Raw genomic sequence first — 20425 nt, forward strand, 5'->3', positions numbered from 1 at the left:
CCGCTATCTTTTAGTCAAATTCATGACTTAAATGAACTCAAAGACTCTATGAACAAAAATATGACAAAGACAGACGAACACTGAAAGAGCAAACATTCTCTTCTCAGCTCAGGCAAATTTTTCATAAAGCCTTGTGATAATCTTATTTCTCCGGAAATAGATCCAATGTTGAAACTTTGCAACTGTTTTGGTTAAGGATTCTAAATTAAGCACAGCAATAATAAAAGTTTCTTTAAAAAATTACCCTTCTTTGATAAAATTATGCTGCTCAAATGGTAACGTTTCTTTTTTCCTTCGGTTAGGGATTTAGTTTCTTTCTCCCTTCTCTCCAAGGGGCTTAACAATTAATAACACCCCCACGTCGAGTCTTACGATTTATACTTACCATGGTGTTTTTAATTAGGGCCTGAAACAATATTCATCATTACTAGTCTATTATTAAAGGTATTTGGTTGATAATGTTATGAAATACCTCCTCAACTTTTAGCACCATGTTAATTATGATGAGATTGTTAAAGCTACGGTGAAGATATAAATAGCATGCATGGTCTGACCTTGGTCAAATCATTAACAAGTTTTATTATTTTATCGACGATTGCCGATCAATCTTGCTATTTAAAGTTAGAAGGTTTTTAAGTAAAGCAGTGATTGATTACCCAACGGAAAATGAGCAATAAAAAGTACAACATTGCTAGAAAAAACTCTTTCATGTTAGCTTTAATATAAACTGGTATATATTAGTCTCACTAACCAGTAAACCACGGATGCCAAAGTAGCGTAAAGCGATTTAAGACAGTTCAAGGTATGTTGTGTGGAAGTTAGTTAATGGAGCTTATTGAAGAACTGACACAAGTCAGTCTGGGCTGAACGCGTGGCTATGTTTATATATTTTACGTGCACGTTATAATGTGCATTAACATTTACTTTTATCAGTCAATGTCCGTTAATTTGTACGGAATGATGGGTGTGTTCGATGTCAGTGCCTGTTCAGTGTATGATTGACACCGTCCCGGTGTGTTCTATCATCGTATCGTTATGATTGGCAGTAAGGGAGATGGAATAGGATATAGCGATAAGAACTGATTACCGGTGTTTGGAAGAAAGGGATTAATATTGCCTGTGTTTAAATGTTTGTAAGAAAATCAGTTATGAACGATGAATTCTAAGTATTTGACATAAACAAATGAATTGAAGGGAACACGTGTTTGAATTAGTGAAATGTTTCAGATCTGAAAGAAGAGTGTATATGTGTTCATATTTGTTTGGAAGGTTAAAGTGCTTGTGGATAGCTGAACTCGTGATCACAGAAGTTTGAGGATCAGTTTTTAGGGGTATAAGTAATATTTTGAATTTTCAGAGGTATATTGTCTATTCCTTTTTTTGTCTTTTTGGGTTAGATTGGATACACCGTCCTATATTCTCAGTTATGGTTTGTATTAGATCATAGCATTGCCTTTAAAGCTGTAACGGATATTCGATTACTATTTGCTTGTGATATAAAAGTAACATTCCAAAAGGGATTACATCCTTTATTATAATTCATGTTAATGCCAAATTGGAGTGTATTGTTAGTGAAAATGGGGACATTGCGTGATCTACAACTTGCCTTACAGGAAAAGATTGAGGAATTGCGACAGAGGGATGAGTTAATAGATGAATTAGAGATGGAATTAGATCAAAAGGATGCTTTAATCCAAAAATTACAAACTCAACTGGACAAATATAGATCCATATTAAAACCTGCCACACAACAGAATTCCGTAGCTAGCCTTCCAAATCACACTCAGGTCAAAGAAAGATCTAAACGAACTGCTATATCAGCTGAGCCTGCCAATTTCAATACATTTCATGTTTTGGACAGCGAAACTCAATTTGTAGCCAAATCACTCTCGTAAGTATGTCATATTTGTTTATTGGTATATATAGTTGATATACGTGCACTAGTATACACTGTACTTATACCTTCATACTACATCTTATCATTTGATCTCAGAGTTCAGTAAATACACTATATCAACTGAAATACTCATATTCCCTGCTTGAAATGATTATTTGCCGACCTAAGACTGATTTAATCAACATTTGAAGCACATGCAAACTGACTCCCGACCTCATTTACAACATTTGAAATTTCATTAATCTATAACAAACATGACCATGAAATAATGTGGTATACGAAGTTGGTCGGAAATTTATAACTTCAGGAATTTCAGTCCAAAAGGAATAAATATCAAAATTAATATCCCATACTCTGCAAAATTCTTTTAAATTAGAGTATTCCATATCTGAAATATTTTCAAGTGATAAGATGTATTCAGAACTTCCGAAATACTTGTAGTAGAACTTATTATCTCAAAGTTATTTCAGGTCTTCCAAACGTTTAAAGGAAGACAAATGAGTGTATCTCATGAATTCCAGAAATAATTTAAAGGAAGGGCACCTTCTAAAGTTCAATACATCTAACTTCAATTTTTCATTATCGTCTTTGGCGGCCAGTACCTATCATTACTGGTTTAAAATAACCATAATGTTTTTATGACACGAGACTCTTTGAACCTCTATCTATATTTTGATTACTTTGTATCCCGCTGAGATAATAAATATTTTACCTTCAAACAGGATTGGAATTTAACGTTTAAATACTTTCAAAATTCTTGTTGTATTGGAATTTAACATCTAAATACCTTCCGAAATCTTGTTTGTACTGGATTTGAGCAGCTAAATACTTTCAGAAACCTTGTTGTATTGGAATTTAACATCCAATACTTTCAGAAACTTCTTGTTTCATTGCTGCATATATTGGAATTTAACATCTAAATACTTTTAAATACTTAGTTTTTAAAGAATTTAAGATATACATATTTTTAGAAACTTTGTTGAATTTGAATATAAGATATAAATATTTTTAGAAACCTGGTTGTATTCTGTCCAATGATAAACGAGGGAAGGTTTACAATTGAATTCCTGTCTGAATTACTGTCAATTCCAGCCAATTTGACTGGATGACGACAATTTATTGCCTCTTATAACAATGTTTGATTACCCATTATAAATATAGATACCATTTCTTAACCCTTTCTCTGCTATTTTTACTCGCATTATTATTCATGCTTTAAAGATCAAATATTCTCTCACACATTAAACATAACTGCAGAATATAAAGTTGAAGGCTTAGATTGTTACAACAGTAAAAAATTTTCTTACATTTAACCTTGAGTTAAAATTTGTCGTTTAGATGCCAAACTAAATGATGTTTTAATACATTATGGGGAAAGTTGCCATACAAGACCCCTTTATAAGAGATTGGAGAACGCAAAAGGTTATTATCAGCAGTTTTATTAACAGTTGTCCAATTTGTAAACCTAGGGGAAGCCTTGTATAGTAATTGTTATCAATAATACAGTATTATAGATTTACTCTTGACCATAGTGAAGGATTGTGGTTAGGTTCGGAACTGGTTAACCCTTTTGACATTCCTTGCTCCAATATTCTGACATATTTCATCTTAATACATCTCATGAAATAGACGTTTTGGTCCAGTTTATCCAACAATTATTTATGTGTATTATTAGTAATTTAATTAATATCAACAACTCCAATGTTGTACTGAACCAAGAGAACCCAACCCCCTCCTCTAATCGAATGGAAATTGTAAACCAAGTCAAAATTAGTATAACCTTTAACAATTAAGTAAAATATATTATTTACACCTGAAATTTTAATAACATATAAGTAGGATGTATTTTTATACCACAATGAATAGATATCATTAACCAGTTTGTATCAGGTTTGCCTGCAATCAAAGATGACTAAGGTATCAGCTATATATCATCAGATATAAAGTGTACATGCAATCACTGAAATAACATCCTGCCATAATTTCATTTCCTGTTTATTGTTTCTTATAAATGTTAAAATATTTCAGTATATTTGATAAAATCACAAAATATTTACATATATACACACGACGTGTATGATAAATATGTTTCTATTATATATTAGCTTTAGAGAACTACAGTAATGTTTGTGCTGAAACACAATGAATGTGTTGCATAGGATATTTTATTGCAGGACGCCTGTTACTACTCTACCTGGCGGCGTTTCAACCAAGTTTCTCTAGTCTTCATCAGGAAACGGTTCAGACAAATTGAACAATAAGCAAACAAAAATGAAAAATGATAATTTGATTTTCCTATATACATAACCAATTGTGTGCTAAACACAGGACTGGTAATAATACTTCTATTTAATAATTAAACATGTTGTTCACAGTCATGATGATAATGCTATCGATAATAGGTCAATTTGGTGATCATTAGCCTACGTTATCCGTCCTTTATCCAAAGGAAGCATCTCTCGAATCAAAATCCCAATATTGAATTCCTTTTGGAATATTTGATAAACCTGGAAAACATGACGTTGATAATGAAGTATATAATTAGCTTTGGCTTGAGGCCGAACGTTTTCGGGCTTATCTTGCAATAATTTGATCAAGAGAATTTTTTGACGGTACTTCCTGATATTCAAGTAATGTTTTAAATAACAGCCTTCTATTCTGAAAATTGAATCTGAGAAAAAACTGATGAATGGAAAACGCTGAAAGATTTTTCATGTATTTAGCTTATATCCCAATAATCTGGTGACAAATTTTCTTACTCTAGTCACTTTAAACAGATCACTTGCTTCCTCTTTCATTTTATTCATTGAATGAGAGTAAATCGTTCAATTTCATTAAAACGTTGTAGAAATTGCATGTTTCAGAGACTAGGATATTTACTGCCTGTCATACAATACGAATTGATGTGACTTATAGAAATGACAACCACGCTCTAGATGGAGAAAATACTATAAATATATGGCGTTTTAATAAGCATTTACATGGGAAATGATGACTTTTGAAATTGTATCTATCAATTCCTACACCTTTCTTTTTAAGGTATTATAAACTGAACTTGAAATATAAATTAAAGCGAGTAACAACATGTTCTTCATATACCACTTATGGTGTTTTTATCTGTTTTCACTATAAACAGTGTTCATTTCAGGTTTACTGAATCACGCGTTTTGCTCTTTTTGCCTAAATCAGACGCCCCGAGGCGATTTCCAAACAAGTGTACATTTTATTTTATACAGAAATACTTGAACTATTTTATGCTCAATTCCGTGCGTCAAGTGTGTAAAAAGCTTGAAATTTCACATAATTTGACCTTGGATTATCGGCTTATCAAATATACATCAAATACTGTCTGATTGACATTACCTGCTTCGGAAACCATTTAATCTTATCTGGTAATATGAATGAATAGACTGGCCAGTAACTGACCATTTCGGTCAATATCTCTTACCATCTCCCCCAATCTTCACATATTGATGCTATCTAAATTGTCTTGTTAAACACGAGCAAACACCAATGGTCATTTATTGAGATGAGAGTAACAGTAGTATCAGTTTAATCAGAGCTATAGAAGAAAGAGGGTGGGGAGCTATTTCTATCATTCAGACTGATGTATAGGTAGTTAGTCTCGAGAGAGAGTTAATTATAGTATGTAATTAGCCGCTATCTCACCTGGTAGTGACACCTGTCTCACATCTTATCTGATCAATAGAAATAATCTCAACTCTTACATATTTATTTTCGTGTAATGTAATTTATTATTTCGCAAGTCTGTATTCTAAAAAAAAACACATGTAATTGGACAATGAGACTCAAGTGGCCTTTAAAGAAAATAAATGTTGACGTTTTAGTGAAAGCTGAATTTTATTATATGTAGAATGTTGTACAGGTAACAGAACTGTTGTCCGACTGTTGTGGGCTGTGTCCTATAAATTGGTATTTATATGAAAGAAAGCAAAATACTGAATTTAAACTAAAAATAAATAAAAAATAAAAAACATCGAGTACCCGGTGCTGTATTTTAGTCTGAATTTGTCAAGTATCAATATTGGATGATTTTATATAATATATGATTCTTAAGCTTTTTTAAATATAATAATAATACAATATTTAAATTAAGTGATGACTATATTAATTGTGTTTTCAAATGAACAGTACTTGTAACGTATATGTATCTGAAGAAATCCCGTAAAATTGCCAGGTTCAATGTTCCATATCGCAGACGTTGAGTAAGGCCTTTAGAAAACCTCCTTGCAATCCCTAAGTAGCGTTTGTATGGAGTAGCTCTGTCGGAACGTCTGAAACGAGGCATGACAACACACGGCCAAATATTGTATGAAAACTGTTTTGAAAATGCAAGCAATTGAGAACATTTACAAGATTTGACACAGATATGCGATCAACAAGGAAAAAAAAATGATAATGATTCATTTAATGACTTCGGCTATTCAATCGACTTGAATGTCTCTGTGCTGGTCAGAACTGAAGTACGCTATTCTGAATAACCAATAATAAAAGGCAGTATAGTTGTATGAAATTTCATCAAAGACTAGTCTATTCTGCATGAATTCAAACTACACATTTAGCTTCAGGACACCTCTTACTTACAGTTGAAATAATTCTATTTTATACCAAGTCTATCAAGTAGAGAGTACATCAATTTTTAACGAATCAAATTTCACCAATACTTTTCTTCATTATTGATACGACAAATCAGGCGAGAAAACTTTACTAACATAACCATCACGATAGAAAGGAATAAAGAATGTTATTTTGGACAAGACTAAAAGTTAGATGGATCTATACATTAATGCTTTTAAATTATTTAGAAAATTCGTTTTGTTTTCTATATCTTTCTGTTTGAAACTTAAACATCTTATTATCCTTGAGTACACAAAGTCCACAACGTAGCAACTTATAGTACAATGAAATGGCTCGAACACCAACATTTTGGTAGGATGTTGTTTCACATGTAGGATTTCTCTATGGATATGAAACGAGTTTGCATTTATTTGTGGTTCATACGTACATTAATTACTAAAATATGATATGATATGATGTACTCCGACCTTTTCGTATCAGCCTGCTGTACATAGTAACATACACAAGATATACCTAATTTCAGCGCAATATCAGAGGTATAATGTTTTATCAGATGATAAGCGATAGTAAACGAAGCATGTTAATTATATTAATTTTCTAAAACACTGTTTTACTGTGTAAATATCTATTAATTGATATAAAATGGGTATTGGTTAAGTTAAAGGTTCTAAAAACATTGCTGTTCAACAGTTAATGGTTTTTATTTGGTTCAAGGTTGTACTCCATCTGCAAACAGAGGAATGTGGCATTACATCTAGTGAACGACAGAAAACATTGCCTTACAGTAAAAATGTTCAGTAGTGGATGTTGAAGAATTCTTTAAGAGTAGAGTTCATCTCAGTTGATGTAAAAAGGGTCCTATTTAAATTTAGGTGCGATTTTGAATGTTAATGATTATACAATGTAATTTTTTTTTAAAACCAAAGATAACTTGTGATTGCCACACATTACCTAAACTAAGCACATATTAGTGCATGTAATTAAGTCAGAATAGATTGTCTAATAATGACAGACCATTTTGATAATATTGAACTCTTTCTATTTTAAATGAAACTCAAACAGTAACAAACATTTGATCTATTCTCTGATGACTATTATAACTGCAGTCATTAAACGGTTCGTTTATGCAGTCTACCACTGCAATTATCAACATTTAAAAAGTCAAGAGTTTAATAATAAATGAATTGTTGATTAAATATTTCACGACAAAATCAATAGACAGATCTTTTATTTAATTAGCGTTAAGTGCCTGCAATCTAATTTGTTTATTCTGATTTAGATAATATATTGATATATTTTAAATTCCAATTCATACCACGGTGTATTGTTAGTGTCTTTTTCAACTCGATTTATTTGATGAATGACTCTACAGAGTTCAGACAGAACCATTTCGTTGCGTTGGTAGTTACACAACGACACGACATATAATGCAGTATACTTTTGCTTTGTTTTTTTTTAAAATGTTGTTATTCATTATGATGTTGCTCCAAATGGGCTATCTGTCTGACATCTTGGATGAGTTGCTCCATGGTGCAGATATTGTCTAGTAAAAATGTGTTTCTTTCAATGTGGGGTAGATCTTTAAGAGAAAAATGTTTAAAATAGGAATATTGAAACCACTTAGACAGACATTATAAATACTATTTTTGTAAAATAGGTGATCAGTTATCTAAATATTGAAAGAAGAGAAGTATTTAGTCTGAAACATAGTATTGACTATTAAACCTGGCTTGAAGAAGTACTGGTCTTTCATGTTTAGTGATCGCCACAAATGAGCCATAGAAATGAATTATTTTCACATTAGTTTCAGCATGTAGGTATGTATATTGTAGGAAATAAAACATACTCATGTCTTTAGGTACTTACACTGTTAGAATTTTCCGTATAATACAGAACAGTCTGACCGCCAAGCTGTCGACCTGTAATACAATATTTTGAAAGTTCACTCACTTACAAATACAGATAGAAATATTAAAACAGAACCTAAAAAAACATGTTTTTCTTACTCATAGTTTCACGCTATGCGATCTTCAGACAACAACATAATATATATAAACTTACATAATCATATACTATTTTTATATTTAATATTCTATTATATATGATTTGTGCTATTCGTAGTATGGTGTGAATACACTCAGAGGTTGTGGTTTATGATTCAAAAAACATTCCTCCAATGGAACACTAATAATAGAAAACTAATTACGCTGTTGGCAAAAGATGGAAAAATTATATCAGAATGCATGTTGATAAGACAGTTTCCCATTCTGCGGGCAACTGAGCCGCCCTATGATTATTGTCTTCCCTATTTCCAGATAAAGTCATTTCGGTCGTGATAAATAACCAACGTAGTTGGTATTAAAAATGAATAGTATTTGGGAGAAATTGGCGTGTTCAGTGTCAAGCAAGTTTTGGGAAAGAAATCATACCAATGTTCACAGTTAATACTAACAGTGTATAGGAATGATAGTAGGCTAGAGAGATAGTAGTAGATAATAAATAGTATACATATGTTCTCTGATGCTCGAGACTGGTGTTGATGGATGAATTGTTTTGATAGTAGAAGATAAACAAACAAGCAGGAAAATATCGTGGAACAGGTATGCCTACAAGTCAACCTGTATTTACCTTGGTACAAAACTTGGATTGATGCAATGGTGAGGGCTAAACTAGATTTGTGTCAATTTGTTCTTTGCCTGATTGTACAAGCGTAATTTTCATTGAATGTCGTTTTTTTTCTCAATTCCTATATTGTCAAAGTGCTTTTGACGCAACCGTCATCAGTTCTCCCCCAGAGTCTTAAGACCTTATGCCAATAACCAACTGAGCAGATAATATCCCACAAAAAAGATATACATTTGTGAGATGTAATGGATGGAAACATACAAAATGGAAATGGTACTTAGCCACACACGATTGCCGACCTCAGCAAGTACTGAATTGTTGACAATCTCAAAACACGAATTCTACTAAGTATACTGACCTGTAACTAATACGCAGATTAGAATATATAACCAACCACTGATAAAATAGATACTAACCAAAAACAATATTTATATCTATAGTATTATACCTGATATAAACATATACTAGTATAAAATATAACATCATGTGGTGTTTATTGCCACCTTGAAGGTCTATCATCTTAGTGTTTATATTATTACGGAATTCCGTATACACAACAAATTCCGTCAGTAATCAAAACCAGCGCGAAACCAACAACTGAATACAGCAATTCGAGTTTACATGGATTTCCTGTCATAATCATAACCGTCAAGCGAAACACAATTGGACACAGCCTATTCCTATGTTCCACACACAATAAAAACTAAAGCACAAAAATCAGTTAACAAATCAGTTCCAGTTACATTTATACCAATTAACTTTCATAAGCACCAATCTCCATAAAGATATATATGAAACAGTGGCGTTACTGTGAATCATAGATAAGAAATTGATACGTGGGAAGGCCCCCTTCTCGGCCCCATTACAAACGCAACTGTTCTGTTACTGTAACCAGATCAAGGTTGCAACACTATTGCTTGGCTAGATCCCTAATCATCTTTTCTCTACCATTTCAGTTCTAAAGAATTAATACGACAAGCAATATTAGACAATGATTTTATGAAGAATTTAGAATTGGGACAAATACGAGAAATTGTAGAATGTATGTATCCGGTAGAATTCACTAAAGACAGTATTATTATAAAAGAAGGAGATGTTGGGTCGCTTGTGTATGTCATGGAAGGTAAGCATTGTTTTTTTTTCTAAATGGTCATCTAGACACCTTCATGTATGTAATCTTCTATTTTAATACATGTGGAATTATGGACTAGGATATAGTCAGAAAAAAGATTATGAAACAATAACTAATGATTACTTTGGACTAATTACTATATACAAACATAACATTTTTTAATGATAGTGATTATAAATTAGATCACATTACAAACTCGCGTACATTCGAGGAAAGATTCTCTTATTGCACTAAGAACTAAGAACTATAGGGACGTTGATAAGTTCCAGTGAATTCATAAAGAAGATACAAGACTATGTCTCGCTCTGGGCAATAAAATAACATTTCTTCCTTCGTGCTGTTTGAGCCTGGTTCTCTTAATATATTCTCAGTAAAAATGATGACCTCCATTATATTTTCAATTATCGAGATATTGGTGTAATTTATCCTGAATTCCCGCCCACCTTTCTGCATGCTGCAGTAACATCATCACGAACATTGAGAGATTTTTGACACGTGTTTTAATTGCCACTTCACCAATTTCCACTCACCCAATTATTATTTCAATTTTCTTTTTTCACAAACTATATAGCAGCATTTCAACAAGTTTAATCTATTCTTGATAAAAATGAAATGTTCAGGTTTTAAAATCGATCCCCCACTTGTCACATGCACGCACACTTCAACTACTCTTTCTAACTCCAATCTGTCTACAAAATACACTTAACATCAAAATCAGCCATCAAAATTCTGTCGGTTTTACAATTTTTAACTTTATCAGGTCAAAAATCACTTACAGCAATTATTAGTTCCGAAGGCAAATTCAAATTTAATTCTCTTTTTTATACATTATACAAGTTCATCGACTTATGAAGGATGAAGCTGTCAGACTTTCTTGTCTTGAATTCCAATATTCTCAATCCCTTTTAAATAGACATTCATTTCATATTCAGATATCATTTCTCATTTACAGTAACTCATTTTTAAAGCTTGGTATTTATTTCTGAAATCATACTAGATTTGTATGCAGCCCCCAATTTTAATTTCTACAAAGTGTAGGCCTTTTTCCAGCTTACTACAGGTAGAGAAATGTAATATATTTTCTGATCATGCGAGGATCCTGCATTTTTGTAGTGAAGTCCTATGTAATTGATGAATAAAGCTTTTTAAGGGGATCTTATAAATAACGTTTATTTTGTAGATGGTAAGGTGGAAGTTACAAAAGATGGACAGAAATTATGCACTATGTCTCCAGGAAAAGTATTTGGTGAATTAGCTATTTTATATAATTGTACCAGAACAGCCTCAGTCAAAGGTAAATAATAACTTTTATCGTAAATGTGGTCTACAACTAGCAAGGATCTAGTGATCAGAGCTTTGTTTGGTGGGTTTTTATTTTTTGGGGATTCGGTTGAAATAGTATTTTGTGAGTCCCTTATGTCATCTTAAACCTTCAGTTGTACATTTTGAGCAGTTCGATACAATTCGATACGGTATGATCAAGGAAAAATGTAAGTTTTGAAACTTGTTCAAGTCTTTTTGTCATTTCACATACTGGCCTATGTTCAGTATTCCGTGTAAAGACGTGTCAGACATAACTGTAAGCAATGGTCGCTATTAGTCATTGAGAGTAACTAAATGAATTGTAATGAATTGTCATCAGGCTGTTGGCACAGTTCAATAAAGAGTCAATTGAACAGTTAATATCAGGCTAACAATGGTAAATGGTCTTTCTTCCGGCAAAAATTGAGACACTTAAGACTGATCGATTGACAAACACTGTAGTGTGGTATTTGGCTCTGTGACATAGAAATTAATTCTAATTTGGTGTCAGACTGACCAAATCCTATCAATGAAAACAAAAGAGCCTAAAATATACTATTGTCCTAAAGGATTAATAATAAATCCTACGTTTTATTACATGAAAGTATCTTAGCAAGCAGATTGGCCACTCTCATAGCACTTTTAACTTTAACAATACCCAACGCTTTGACTTTACTCATAATCTTGAAGCTCAGTGGATAATGGCTGAAAAGTTAATTTCCAATATCATATGTATGATGGTGATATCATTTCATACAAACGAAAACAAAAATCGAAACAAAAACATAAAACTGTATTTTGTAATAAAATTGCATAGGGTGATGGTTCATTTCAAAATTCTGTAACGTTATGCAGAACACGTAGGATTTGAGTCATGCAGGGAAAAAGTAAACGAGAGACATAAAAGCTGGTGTATTTCATCTTATTGTTCAGAGATGGTTCAGTTCTCTTGCTATCATATCTGACAGGTTGCTAGACTGGCAATAAACATTTAACACTGAATAACGAGCGATGTCATGCCAATCTTCATGACTCCGTTTCATAAAAATACTTTTTCACACACACTTAAAACTAAACTGTTATTTTATTCAAATTGAGAATGGTAGCTATGGTTTATTTGCAGGAATGAGATACTACTGTTATAAATCAATGGTATATTGACAATTCTGTCAAATTTTTAGTTATTTTTATCTCATCATTTTCTTTCTCCAATTGTCCGTAAAGAATTTAATTTAAGTGCAAGTATGAATCAATTGAAAAAGTTATAAGAAAACGTCAACAAACGATAAACATGTTCAGCTAATCACAATTTATTGTCACTGCAGTTTTTCCCTTATAAATATCTCCTTTCCTAAGCGAACAAAACAACCCAAAAGGTAAATGAAAACTTGAAAGTGGACCATGAATACCACTCTTCACAAAAATTGCCAACGGATCTTATTGTTCTCCTGTAATCTCAGAAATGTTTTTAGTACAACACTTTGATCACATTGATTTTTAGGGTGCGTATTGTAAGGTATCGTTTATATATTAGAACATTTCTTACAAAATTTTCTTTTGTGGCACACTTTGCTTGTTCTTATACCCCGACAACAACAGAAATCGATGCATCAGTCTTAAATTCTGAATTCAAAAGCAAAATCGGTTGTTTTAGAAGGTCGATTGAAGACTGTTATAACCATCCTGGGATTACAAAAGCCCGATGTAGTTGATCTGGAAATTGATTCGTTATTCGGTTTCTACACGCAATCAGTACAATATAATTGAAATGACGGAGTTTATTGTCCAGCTGTTTCTCTGAAACCAATGGATGTCATACGGTGTGCGATGAAGGGCACCTTCGATCTTTGTCGTTTGATTAAGTGATTAAACGTGCAGTCGTTGACAATATCGACCACAAGTTTTAAGGAAATTTTTAAACTTAATCGGCCATTGAAGGCTATAGTTCTAGATCACAGGGTCAGTGTGCTGGTAACTCATCCTCCCATCATCTTCACTCGGCAACCAACATAACGAATTCCAAAAAAGTCAATCTGAGTAAAACTCATTCTCAATTAATTTAAAATCAAACATTCTGTTGTTGTATTTAGACAAGAAATTTTACACTTAAAACATTGATGTTAAACATTGATTTTATTGAACTAAAGAAAACAGACTGTTCGTTAAAAGATTAAAAAGAAAAAAAAATGACAAGAAGACTCATACATCAAGTCAATGTAGACTAGGCTGTCAAGGGCACAATGACTTAGAATTAATTATATTTAAAGATAAAGTTGGTTCAATAAATTATTCTTAATACTTTATAATTAGCGATTTAACAATTATTACATTAATAAGTTGGTGAAATTTATTTCCTAAAAGCAACATTGTAACAATGCATTTGTCTATTTGTTATGATTCGAAAATACCGAACAGTCAATATTTTGCTGAATTCATCGATTTTGAGGTGAGAAGAAATCAAAGGGTAACCTGGCTTACTATATTTTGATAGGGGAGCTAAATAATTTCGGTATCTGACTAGTCGCTGAATAAATAGATCTTTTCTCTTTTCGTCGAATTTATTATTCACTCACGGTCGCCATATATTATGCCATTTTAGGAAAATACGAAATCACAGGCTGCCACCCAGGCCGTGTGTCGGAATGGTACACATACCTTGCCTTTGCTATACAGTAGCTTTAATAAATCAGTTTAGAATAAGAAACTAGAGGAAGAATAACCAAGATAATATTATTGAATGAATGAGTAAAGTGTTATACTGAGATAAAGACCATCTGGTGTCATTCTTCTGTAACTAATCAATCTTAACTTGTTTACACGACTAACAGTTGTAATAGTAGTGTAACAGGGACGTTCGGGGTGGGTCAGTTACATAACACAGGGTATGGAAAGGATGGACTCGGGGTCTGAACTATCATGAAGACCATTTGGTGTCATCAAGACAAAATGTGTCTTGCAACTGGGAGCTGAAGTGGTTGTGTAAGAAGTTAGCTCACTGTAGTAGCATGATAGAGGCATTTCTGCTGTTCATCATTTTTGACATTTTTAACAAGTAAAATCATTTTGAACATTAGAGTATATTCGAATAACCCCTTCCCAATTCCCTTTCTTTTCAGTTGCAATGAAATGCCGTAATGAACACTTCATAATACAGTAACATAATAAGCTGAAATTATTTATTAATGTCGTCTTATGTTTAATTAATGAATATTGTTTAAACAATGTTAACACAACACACTGTCGTTAATCAAATACTCGTTAACTTTGATTACAAAACTTAACTCTCTTGTTTTTCCGCTGTCTCCGTAAGAAATTGATTTCGACATTGCAAATCAGTTATCGCTTGATGTTGGTTTCGCTATCTTCAAAACGCCTTTTTAGTGTAGACTTTGACGAATGATCGAATGAAAAAGATTTTACAAGACAACAGTTGTTCGTTCATGGAAGAGAGGCAATCCATTTTTGGAAGGGCGGGGGGTGTTGACATGGGTATTGCTGTCCCTGTAGTTTCGGACCTGTACCATGCTGTGATATTTTTTTTAATTTTTAGAATCCCTCCTACCACTTGGCAAGTATTAAGATCTTTCTGTAACAGTTATTTACTATGGTTGTTTTTATGGTGTAATATGTCTGATTCATCTGTTCGTTCAGCACCTGTCAAACAATTGCTGAGGCAAGGATTGTCGATGGTGCACCACTAACAGGTTCATCCCAAAAACGACAACTGTTGCCAACAACGAAAATGTTTTGGTCGCTGTAATAACGTGTGGAGTTAGAATGATATTCTTAACCTCACGTTGTACATGATTATGTGCTGAAACCTTTCTGAAATGTGATGATACAGGGGGTAATGAATGGAGATTTTATTTTTCTGGGGCAAATAGTGTTAGACCGCTTGTGTGAAATCGATCGTAATGCAAGAAGGCGTAAGGAGGTTGCAAAGTAGGGATACAACGAGATTAAGTAGCCCCACTCTGTTCATGGAACTGTTATCATACGCAGCACTATTTGAGTTGTACCGACATGGTTTCAATATACTAAAATAACAATTCTTGGTAGAACATGACTAGTAGTACTTCGAAGGGTATAAACATTCTTATTGCACTGCAACAACATCAAGTTGAAGTAATTATTAAAGTACAAACTATATCTATAAATTTGGCACTAGATACATCTTAGTACTAATAGTATAAACACATCAAACAAATCATCCAAGTCTGACTGCCTATATGATGTTAATCTTGTAGATCCAAGTGACTAAGTTTTGACAACAAACATCATTTTGTTCTCAAATTTTAACCCATTAAAATTTTGTCAGATATTTTCTTGTACGCTCATGTCTGAATATAAGAGAATATTAAATTATCTGACGTTTTGGTATGTAAAAAGCCTGTCTTTGACAACCGTTTGGGAGTTTAAGGTGTATGATCTGGAGGTTAAGACTATAGATTTTTAACTTTAGCCAAGACCTTTACTTCTTAAAAACATTTTATAATGATTCCATGTGCGATTGTAATCCAAATATAGCTCTACAAAATTATTTCAAATCTGTCTCACAATAGAATTATTTGAACAATTGGAACGGCTGTTTAAACATCATAACTCTTGATAATCATTTTGAGCATATTGTAAGAATTTGATCGGTCTTATTTAAGCTCTATGAAAGTATTTAGGATAGATTGCGTTAAGTTACGATGTTCCTGTGGTTCTCGTAAGCCTCTTAGTAACTGTCCCAGCTAACATTATATTCTTAAGCGACCACGATATGTAATGGTTATGAAATAATGTTGACGATTAAGTCCAAAAGTAGTGTAACGAGTAAGCTTCTTACTCGCTGTCTGCTCTTACATTAAACACATAAAACCGTGGATGTTACAGCCTACTTAACGCTGAGAAAATCTGATTTTTTACAATAATCATATTACCTTCTTACAGCAATCGTGTTAAATATAATCCAGTACAATTTCCCATCGAAAGTATTTGCCCATGTTCTGTCCCGGCGACTTACTGGTAAGGAGAATGTAAAAGTATTCTGAGACAGGACTCATTGGGGTTTGTATTCTCTTGTGAAATTAAGTTTATTGTTTTGTGATTGAGGAAAATGGATGGAGACGCCATGCAGTGTGCAATTAGAGAAAATTTACCATTGCAATGGCATTACACATTCTCGATCTCTAATTTCCAATGGATCTTTAATGTGCACAGGATGAATTTTTTTGTCCAGTCCAAAAGACTTGATGACTCTTCCATGACGACTTCATTTATCTGCTTCGGTGAAAGTCGGACGCCTGGCCGAAACACCAGAGGTAACGTTCTCGACGGTTCTGATTCAGAATGGAATATTATTGTGCAAAGTGAGTTGAATTGGCTCGGGCGTCTTCATGAGAGGAGAAATATAGGCAAAAGCCTGTACACAATGTTTTCTCAGGATGTGTACTCGTTAATGAATTATATGATGTATGTTTGCTGAACTAAATACCACTGAGACAAACATTAAGAATAACATGCAATAGACCAATGATTAAAGTAAAAATAACATTTGACACCATAAATATATCAACTATAAGACATGAATTTCAATTGAACTGAGACCAAAGATACATTTTCACATAAATCAAATTTTTATTTGGACGAATAAAGCGAGAAATCAATGATCACGAGTTAAAGTGGTAGAAATTCTATTTAGTAGAGTTTATGATAGTAATATCACACAGGGAATAGTACAGACAGTCAGAGTTGTCTAGAATATTGTATTGGCTGATTTAGTATTTCATATCGCAATCTTAGTATTGAATTATGCTTTGGCTTTACAACTTTAAAGAACCTCTTTTATTGTACAGATGCCAAGTGTACTATGACTTTGCATCTTTACAGAACCAGTTTTGTTGTACTGGTGCAGATTAAAGTACAAAAAAATCACGATAATCGTATTGGAATGTACCCAACAAGACTGTTTCAATCGGTCATTCTAATCAGTCCAGAGCGGCTGGTAAATCTGAGTACCGAGTACATATTGCAGTTTACTTACCATATTCATTTGCTAAAAATTTAGATCTGTTATAAAGTTTATCAGTAGTCTGGGGCGTATTATATATAATAGGATGGTGACTTTAATGCACTTCATGTTGAAAATTTCATTGCCAAAGAACTTCGTACCAATCGTACAATTTCGTTCTCTTTCAATAAATCAACCTTTTCTTTAACGAAATTAGTATCGTATCGAGAACAATCAGACAAACCACAAATAAAACAAGTCGACATTCTTATCAACCCTATCATTCTATCAGCTAGACGCATTAAATGTAAAAATCATGGAAATGCGATCCAGGTTATCTGACATACTGTAACTTTAAAATCATTGTAGTAATAACACTAGTCGACTGAGACAATATACTCTGTTTGTACATGCTTAATTAAGAAATTTTAGGTTCGAACATAAAAACATTGCACTTAATTAGCTAAAAAGACTGGTTGAACATTGGTGAGATTTTGGTATCTGAAGATCTATTGAATTTAGCTGGTACATAGCTCTCCTGTCAGCTCGATATGGCCATTCTAACACTGTATTACTCTATTCACGGATTTTCTGTTTGAAGTTGATTTTCTCTCCCAGTCTTTATAATTTAATTTAAATGTTTAATAAGCGTGTAAAGTATAGTCCGAAATGTCTATCAGATCTGTCAAGGAGTCGTTATTGTTTGAGGGAAATATCTTGACAGCCCATTCTATCAATTCTTTACATTTATTTCATATACATTGTTATAGACGATACACTGTGAAATTTTGAAATTGCTGAAAAACCAGGGCCCAGTTCAGTTTTTTTTTTTTGCCGATAAGTAATTGTCGTAAATTTGGGTTTCCATTGAAAAACACTACACTAAATTAACGTGAGCGCAGCAGCATTTGATATTTGCTGAATGTGCACAATTCGTTCTTTCTACGAATAGCTACTTGGAATCTTTGATGCGTTGTTCGAGACTGAGGTCTGATTTGTGCACCTTAGCCGTTTGTGGCCTTTAAAACCAACTAAAAAGTAAGATAGACTTGCAAGATTAAATTTTAAAATCAAATTGATCGCTAATATTTTATTCCTCGTCTGTGGTTAAGCAGCGTAATAAAAATTGATCTTTCAATAACTCTATTTTGACTATTGGACAATTGATTGGCATGAAAATGGCATCTTGAAACGACTTGAGTTGAAACAAACAAAATGTCTGTTCAGTAGACCTAATAAGATGAAATCTATTTCCTTCTATCATTCAATACAACTTGATTCCTCCTAATGGAAATACTTTAAATATAAAGACTCTTGGTTTGCTGTTTCAATTTGTCTTTAGTAATAAATGTAAATTCTCATCAATCCATTAGTAACTCTTAATTACTCCCTCTTTCTCCCAATCCTTTGATGGTTATATGACGAATGGAGGTAGGTTCTGTGGATTCTTTTATCCTATGGATTGTCTGAAGTAGTACAACTGAAGATAATGGAATCATAAAATCAAACAAGATTTGTTAAAGGAGATGATTTCGATTGATAATGTCTCGACGTTTATTACATAGAATAAGTTTATTTGCTTATCAAAGCAACTTTGTGAGTAGTTAAATGCAAACATTGAATCGTGATACAAAGTCAACAACAACATATTTTTAATTATTTAATACTGACAAGCAGTAATAACTGAGTCGTATCGTTCAATTGCACGCCCTGTATATCCTTTCTAGACCGATAATTTGATTAAAACCAGGACAGAACAGGGGTAACAATTCTAACTGAATGTCTTCGCCAAATGTTGTTTTGAATTTCGGGTTTCATTTTGCGGTTCGGATCTTTAGTACTTAATTTGTTTATTGACCACCTTGCGATGATCTTTCTCGGATTGTATACATTTAAAGCTTGCTGCAAAATACATTGTTGTGGTCAGCGGAGTTCGATATAGGTATAGTTATATCAACCCAATCTTAAACAGCAATAATTGTTAAAGTGAAATTCAAATCGAATGACATTTCAATATTTGCCTTTTATAATTTCAGCATTACAAGCATGTCGTTTATGGGCAATAGATCGACCCTGTTTCCAAAGTATTATGATGCGAACTGGTCTACAGAGACATTCAGAGCATTTAGAATTCTTACGCAGGTTTGTTCAGATTATTTTTTCTTTGGGTCGATAGCTATATCCTTTCAAATGCAGAAGTCGAAGTGACTTTCTGTCGTTGTTTTGGTGCTTTACTTTATTTTTAAGCTGATTAAGGTGGTGTAGCATGAATTGTTGCTTTCGTTTGCTCTATAAATATATTGGAATTTCTTTATCAAAGACCCTCTAAAAATTATATAATAACTGATTTTAAATACGAGGATTACATCAGTTGTTAACAGACCGCTATATTCAATGTCTTTAGTGATGGCTTCTTCTCTTTCTGATTTATCTCATGTTTATATAGTAATAAAGATTTAAATTCGTGTACAATTCACTTAAGGGCTTCTTTTTCTTGCTATAACTGGGCCTTAAAGTCTTCACGTCTCAATGTTTCTTCTATAAGATGTTTCACCCAACTCTCTTTCTTTTCACAGCGTTCCAACATTCGATGGCCTTCCAGAAGAAACTTTAGGAAAAATAGCTGATGTCTTAGAAGAGGTATGTTATCATATATTTTCATATTCTCGAATCTAGGGTTGGAAAGCTTAAAAAGAACTTGCCCATGATTGGTAAAGCCTTTCATATAACACATGTTTGGAGTTCATTTATTTACAAAGTCCATACTGATAGCTTAACAAGAGACAATTTATTACAATTACCTTTAAAACAATTAAGTTACAAACATATAATTTTAATTGAGGTCTCAGTCAAATACATAAACATTTAAACTTGC

At 32.8% G+C, this 20425-nt stretch overlaps 1 protein-coding gene across 1 annotated transcript in view; it reads left to right on the forward strand.

Annotated features, from left to right (window-relative positions):
* Positions 1-1577: 1577 nt before the first annotated feature.
* LOTGIDRAFT_210612 (hypothetical protein) overlaps positions 1578-20425 on the forward strand; it is a gene marked incomplete at both ends in the record, with an annotated part of 34971 nt that continues 16123 nt past the window's right edge. Inside the window, 5 exons of the mRNA XM_009063904.1 lie at positions 1578-1891; positions 10078-10244; positions 11434-11547; positions 19587-19692; positions 20127-20190. Coding sequence (XP_009062152.1) covers positions 1578-1891; positions 10078-10244; positions 11434-11547; positions 19587-19692; positions 20127-20190 — 765 coding nt within the window. The remainder of the gene's footprint in view (positions 1892-10077; positions 10245-11433; positions 11548-19586; positions 19693-20126; positions 20191-20425) is intronic.

This window comes from Lottia gigantea, assembly GCF_000327385.1.
Source record: "Lottia gigantea unplaced genomic scaffold LOTGIsca_6, whole genome shotgun sequence".
Classification (NCBI taxonomy): domain Eukaryota; kingdom Metazoa; phylum Mollusca; class Gastropoda; family Lottiidae; genus Lottia; species Lottia gigantea.